At 32.6% G+C, this 6,932-nt stretch overlaps 2 protein-coding genes across 2 annotated transcripts; both read right to left on the reverse strand.

Moving 5' to 3' along the window:
* Positions 1-1,401: 1,401 nt before the first annotated feature.
* Positions 1,402-1,836, reverse strand: LOC107882807. The gene has a single exon (XM_016801745.1). It carries the CDS (start codon positions 1,834-1,836, stop codon positions 1,402-1,404), a length of 435 nt encoding a protein of 144 aa, XP_016657234.1.
* A 2,626-nt stretch (positions 1,837-4,462) lies between these two features.
* On the reverse strand, positions 4,463-6,455 carry LOC103308379 (uncharacterized protein K02A2.6-like). Its single transcript, XM_008181640.1, has 3 exons — positions 6,291-6,455; positions 5,882-6,158; positions 4,463-5,718 (listed from the first exon to the last, which is right to left on the reverse strand). The coding sequence occupies exons 1-3, from the start codon at positions 6,453-6,455 to the stop codon at positions 4,463-4,465; spliced, it is 1,698 nt and encodes a 565-aa protein (XP_008179862.1).
* Positions 6,456-6,932: the final 477 nt, after the last annotated feature.

Below are 6,932 nucleotides of genomic sequence, written 5' to 3' on the forward strand. Positions count from 1 at the left end.
CACATGTTAGAAACATTTCGGTAAACATCACGGTTCTATGGTTATAGATATCAATAACCGTGATCATCATTGATAAAAAAAAATTGATAGTACAAAACACTATTAGCACGGTCTTTGATTATATTTATTATTATCTAAAATTCTAAGCACCCATCCTCATCGATTCTCAGATAAGAAATGCAATTAGGACATCATAAATAAAAATAATCTGTTATATTGGTTATAATATCAAACAGTATATGGATATACGTTTTGTTTTGTACTGACTACTGTATACTGTAATAAATTGATAATTCGATACCTAGATTATTAAGGTCGTAGTGTCGTACAACAGAAGCACTTTTATTATTACTATTGATATTTTATAAATTAACACAAATATTCAGATGTCCATAGCTCCTTCAATTTTTAACACATTAATGTAAACGACCCGTCAAAATTCATAGAAAATTAAACTGCGCAAAAATCATATTTCAAAAATATAGGTTCCCATTTGAATTTTAAAAGTTGACCCTCGAACCCCCCAATTCTAATTAATAAAAAAAATATTTAATATCAAATTAATTTTGATTATATGATTCAAAAAGGTTTTCACATAGGTCATTTTTCCCTAATTTAAATATATAATGGTGAAATATGCTGTCACATGAAATTTGGAACACCCTGTATATATGAGTTTGTGGGTGGGTGTGTGAGCAAAAGTCTCTGAATGCATTCTTGAAAATGTGAGGGCAGGTTGAGTTTTTGGGGAATTGATGTAGGTCAATGTTAATATTCATGCTGAACTGCCATGGGGGACATAGGGGTTTTTCATATGGGATTATATTTTCGAGGTCGTATTTTGTGAATGTGTGATTGAATGAATGTTTAGGGTGATGAATATGATTTTGGGGGGATCTTGAAATTCTCGCTGCTAATTTATGGGTTTGTTCTCTCCACCGTACTTCTAGGGAAGGGATTCCAGCAATATTTAAGATGCTTTTTATGGGGCTTGAACGGAAGGCACCGATGGAGAGACGGATTCCCGAGTTGTGGATAGTCTCCAGTATTTTAAGTTTAGTGTGTTTCGCAGATGAGAAGATTGGAGCGCCGTAATCAAGTTTCGATAGTATGAATGCTTTGTGTATCTTAAGAAGGGTTTGAGATTTGGCTCCCCATGAGGTATGACCTAGAGTTTTTATGATGTTGAGTCTTGGTGTAGGTAGTAGTGTTCTTTAGGTTGAGAATATGTGGGATCCATGAAGCTTTATGATCAAAAGTGATGCCCAGTATTTTAGCATTGGGTTGGTTTTCTACGACTTCGTCTCCGATGTTAATGTGTATTTTCTTCTTATTCCTCTTGTGGCTGAAAACTATAAGGTTGGTTTTTTCCGGAGAAAATCGGAAGCCGGAAGTTTTTGATCAGGACGTTAGTTTGTTCGTGGAATCTTGAAGTATCGATTGAATAGAATTAAGGTTTGTACTGCGGCAGAGAATAGTGAAGTCGTCTGCGAATAGTAGAGGTTTGTTTGGTTGTGAAATTCCTTCAGATATATCATTGATAGCGATCAGGAAAAGAGTTACAGAGATAGTGGACCCCTGTGGGACCCCACTTTCTTGGAGAAAGGTGTCTGAAAGCGTGTTGGAGGTTTTTACTTGAAAGGTGCGGTGGTTGAGGAAATTAGAGATGAAATCTAGCATGTATCCTTTGGCTATAATTTTGTTGAGTTTATTTAATATTCTGGGTCTCCACGCCGTGTCATATGCTTTGACTATATCAAAGCTGATCATTCCCAAGTTTTGTTTGTTGTTTAAGGAAGAATGAAGTTCATTTTTAATGGTTAGAAGGTTGTTCATTGTACTTCTATTACATCGGAATCCATTTTGTTCAGGGGTGAAAAAGTTGAGGTTTTCAATAAACCATATAAGTCGACGATTGACTATTTTTTCGAGTAACTTACATAGGGTGTTAAGTAGACAAATGGGGCGGTAACTTTCTGCTAAGAATTTATTTTTGTTAGGCTTGAGTATGGGGATAACATAACCGTGTTTCCAAAATTCAGGGAAGACGTTACTATCCCAAATTGAGTTGTAGATGGCTAAGAGGTGGTTTAAGGTGTTTTTTGGGAAGTTTTTGATGATGAGTAGGGAATCCCATCGGGGCCAGGAGATTTACTTTTACAGTTGTGGAGGGCATCTTCAAGATCCTCGATCTTCAGTGGAGAGTTGATTAAGGATTGCTGTGAGTCGAGAGGATCTACTGTGTTGACTGGGTCGACATAGCATTGCGAGTAGTTTGCAAACGGCCAATTATTATCAGTCAAACCGTGAGTTATTAATTTATTATTTAACAACTATACTATTGCCATCCGTGGGTGAACTGATCCGACGGCTTGTACGCACACTGTACGCCTCACCGTCACCAAGTGCCACCTACTCCCGCGTAAGTCCGCCAGCACTCGCCGTAGTGTGTGAGAGGCCGCCCAGGTTTTCGGAATCCACATTCAACGGTTGTCTCCAATGTGGGCAGGTTGTCCGGGTCAACGTCAAGACTTCAATAGTTTAAGTTTAGTTATTAAGGTTTAGCCAACTCATGTGAGCTCTGTGGTCATTGCACCTGTCCTAACCGACTACGGAGACCCCCCCCACCATTAACTAAATTCTATAATCTTGTTCTCCTCAACACTTCACCTCCCGTTCCTATTCTGAGGTCATCATTGTCGTCGTGTATGATAGGTTGCCTACCCAATTTATAAAAGGCGACATAAGCAAGTATAATCAACTTTTTGGTCTCGACTCTTCGTCGAGTGGTCCTTTGGGGATGTGCTTCGTTAGCTGTCTTGGCGTACACATATAGTATAGAGTCATTTACTACAAATTTGTTTTCTTTAATTTTCACATTTTTGTCATACTGACATTTTTGTGTATTTTGTTGTGCTAACATTTTCACATGAGCTTCAATAGGAATTTGAGGATAAAGTAATTTATCATTAATAGGCAACTTTGTTCTAATCTTTCTACTCATAAGTAGCTCTGAAGGAGTGTATTCAAGACCTGCAACTGGTGTACTTCTATAGTCTAATAAATAAAGATTTATGTCTTTACCTGTTAATATAGATTTTTTAAGCATGGTTTTTGCTATACCTACACTTTTCTCAGCAAACATATTACTTTGGGCATATTTTGGACTTGTTGTTATTACTTTAAATTTCCATTCCTTAGCAAAATCTAAAAATTGCTTGCTATTGAATGGTACATTATCAGAAACACATAATTTGGGGATTCCAAAGTAACTAAATACATTTTTTAAAATTTTAATTATTGAATCTCCTGATTTATTGCTTAGTTTTTTGATATCTAGCCATTTTGAGTAGTAATAATTTATAATTAAATATGACACACCACCATATTCACTAATATCTACCCCTATTTTAATAAATGGTTTGTCAGGAATTGAATGATATAATAAGGGCTCTTTAAATTTTTTACTTTGATACCTGGCACACAATGAACACTTACTTATAAAATGTTCTATGTCGTTTGTCATATTAGGCCAATAATAATAAGACCTGGCCCTTTTAACGGTTTTAGTCATACCTATGTGGGTTTCATGAAGTAATTCTAGTATGAATGCTCTTAATTTAAAAGGTACAATTAATCTGTCATTGAGATAAATCAAATTATTGTTTACTGTTATATCATTTCTAAATTTCCAAAAATTATATAGTTCTCCTTTAAATGGTAACTTAGTTTTATCCCTAGGCCAATTGTTATTGTAATATAGCTTTACACTATTCAGACAGGGATCATTTATAATCTCCTTTTGAAATTGTAACAGTTTTTCATCACTAAACTGTATTTTTTCTGAATTAATACTGTGTACAACATCATTAATTGAAATATCATCTTTAATGTTTTTAATAATATAGTCTCTACTTAGATAATCTGCAATGTGCATTTGCTTACCTGGAAGATACTTCACTTCTAGGTCATATATAGCTAACTTCGTTTTTATTCTTTTTAATCTATTATTCTTAATTTTATTATATTCTTTATTCTTGATAGAAACAATTGGTTTATGATCAGTATGTACCGTTATACGTCTACCATAGATGAAATTATGAAATTTTGTACGAGCATATAGTATTGCATTCATTTCTTTTTCAATTTGAGCCCACTGTTTCTCAGTTTCGGTTAAGCTACGTGATGCGTATGAGATTGGTTTATTGTCTTGTATTATGCAACACCCTACACCCGATTGTGAGCTATCTGTTTGTATAACTATTTTTTTATTGCCATCAAATGCAGCTAAAACTGGGGCACTCATCAATTTATCTTTAATTTTATTCAGTGATCGTGTGTGAATTTCATTCCAGTGCCATTCAATATCTTTTTTTAATAAATTTCTTAGTGGATCAGACATTTCTGCTAGATTTGGAACAAATTTCCTAACATAATTAATAAAACCAAGTAACCTTTGAAGTTATTTTTTAGAGGTTGGTTCTTTTAGGGATTTTATTGCCTCTGTCCTATCTGTATCAATAGACATACCCTTATTATCAAATATAAGTCCTAAAAATTTTACCTTATTCTGGCAATACTGAAATTTATTCTGATTAAATTTAATATTGTATTTCCTAGCTTGGTCAATAACTTGTTTTAAAATTTTATCATGCTCTTCTTTATTATCTGCTGCTATAATGAAGTCATCAAAATAAATTGTTAAACCTTGAATATCACCAAAATATTTTATATTATATTTTTGAAAAACCATTGGTGCAGTTTTAATGCCAAATGGTAATTTATTAAATTTAAGGGTACCTAATGGGCTCGGAAATGAACATAAATTATTACATGAGTTTGTAAGTTTAATTTGCCAAAATCCATCCTTAAGATCAAGAACTGTATAAAATTTTTTATTTAACAACCTAGGAGTTATTTCATCTAACGTTGGAATAGGATAATTTTCTTCTACAATATTTTTATTTAAATGTTGAGGGTCTAGACATAATCTTAAACTTTTGTCTGGTTTTTCAATAATTACTATGTTGTTTAACCAGTCAGTTGGTTTATCAACATAAGACACAATACATTTTTCTAATAGTTCTTTTAACTTAATTATAAACCTATCTACAACTGTATGTGGTACTCTCCTATAAGGCGCTGGTTGAGGTTCAGCGTTATCTTTAAGCTGTATTTCATACAAATCAGGAAACTTACCAAGTCCAGTAAATACATCAAAATTATTTTTTATGAATAATTCCTTTTCGGAACATATCATGTCAACTCTTTTTATTAAATCATATTTTACACATGATTCTAAACCCAATATAGGAATAATATTTTTACACTTATGCAGTTGACTAGGTTTTAATATTAAAAACTCAACATTATCTATACATTCAGGACTTATCATACATTTAATTTGACATTTTCCTAGGCTCTCTATCTTATGACCTCTATACGACTCAACATTATATTTATTAGATCTCATCTGTGGTTGAGGTTTAATTTCCTTGAAATGTTCCCATGGAATAATATTAACGTCACTCCCTGAATCCAATTTAAATATTATATCCTTATGAATCACTCTTATTGTTTTTGTCCAACTACTATTAATCTGATGCACATTATATATTGTATCGATTTGAAACATCTCCTCCTCACCATAATGCGTTTCGTGGACCTCTTTTTCCTCTTCTTTGTTTTTATTCTTACATCCTAGGGCAAAATGGTTCACTACACATTTTACCAAATGCAAAACACTCTCTAGGTTTATGCTTCCTACCACACTTCTTACAGTTATACTCATTATTTTTATCACCGTCACTTTTTTTATATACCCTCTTTACATTTTTATTTTTAACATATTTATTATTATTAGTCTTAGTTAAATTTTTACGTTTCCCATTATCTGTACTCTTCATTTTTACCATATGTACTTCTGATGATGTTGCCATTTCTTGAAGTTCTTGTTTAGTTGCCTCTGTGGTTTTACATATTTCTTCCGCCTTGTCAATCGTCAGTTTACTTATGGTTAGTAGTTTGTCTTTGATTTCTGGATCTTTAACGCCAAACACTATTCTGTCTCGTATCATGTTATCCTCTTCTTTGTATTCACAAGTAGCAGCTAGTGTTTTTAATTCAGTGAGAAACTCATCAAAGCTTTGGCCCTCTTGCTGTATGCAACATCCAAACTTGTATCTTTGAAATATTATATTCTTTCTTGGTTCACAGTATTGATCGAATGCTTGTACTACCGTATAAAAATTAGTTTTTTCTTTCTTTTTAAAATAATTATAAATCTTAACCCCTTGTGGACCAATTAAATTCAATAAGATATTAATTTTTCTTATGTCATTCTCCTCATCTTTATTAGATGCTATTAAATAAATATTAAATTGTTGATACCACTCTTTCCAGTTTTGTGCAACATTACCACTAAAGGAGAGTTCATGAGGTGTACGGTACTCCATTTTGTCTTTATCCGTTTCAATCGTGATTTTGTTATAGTGTTCTTCTACGACTGCATTTTGTGTTTATCCGTTTCAATCGTGATTTTGTTATAGTGTTCTTCTACGACTGCGCCATGTTTTATTATTTCAGATGTAGAATTAAGAAATCAAACACAGTTTTACTTAAAAATGACAGAAAAACGTTTATTACATTTTATATTATTTTTCATTTAAAATTCCTTTTAACATCCTAGTTTTTACTAACCTCCAAATGTGGTTGACATTACTAATCAATGATAACATGAGTGTTATCACAGAAACATCGCATAAAATATTCTATGCTCTATTATGTTATGCTCAATCGTGCTTTACCGTACTCAACTTACGAAATAATTTACGGAAAATACAAACTATATATCATGCAAACAAATTTAATATGTATTTATATAATATAATAACAATGGACATTTTGAGGAATGTGTAATTATAATTCTAATA

This window comes from Acyrthosiphon pisum, chromosome A1 (assembly GCF_005508785.2).
Source record: "Acyrthosiphon pisum isolate AL4f chromosome A1, pea_aphid_22Mar2018_4r6ur, whole genome shotgun sequence".
NCBI lineage: Eukaryota > Metazoa > Arthropoda > Insecta > Hemiptera > Aphididae > Acyrthosiphon > Acyrthosiphon pisum.

Bases quoted from the DNA above. Each gene is read 5' to 3' on its own strand.
- LOC107882807 (XM_016801745.1), bottom strand. From the start codon at position 1,836: ATGAACAACCTTCTAACCATTAAAAATGAACTTCATTCTTCCTTAAAC.
- LOC103308379 (XM_008181640.1), bottom strand. From the start codon at position 6,455: ATGGAGTACCGTACACCTCATGAACTCTCCTTTAGTGGTAATGTTGCA. The intron at 6,159-6,290 runs GTTAAGATTTAT...TGTTGCATACAG, and splicing joins ATTTAATTGGTCCACAAGGG to CAAGAGGGCCAAAGCTTTGA. The intron at 5,719-5,881 runs GTAAAAATTTAA...TAAAATGTGTAG, and splicing joins GAGTACAGATAATGGGAAAC to TGAACCATTTTGCCCTAGGA.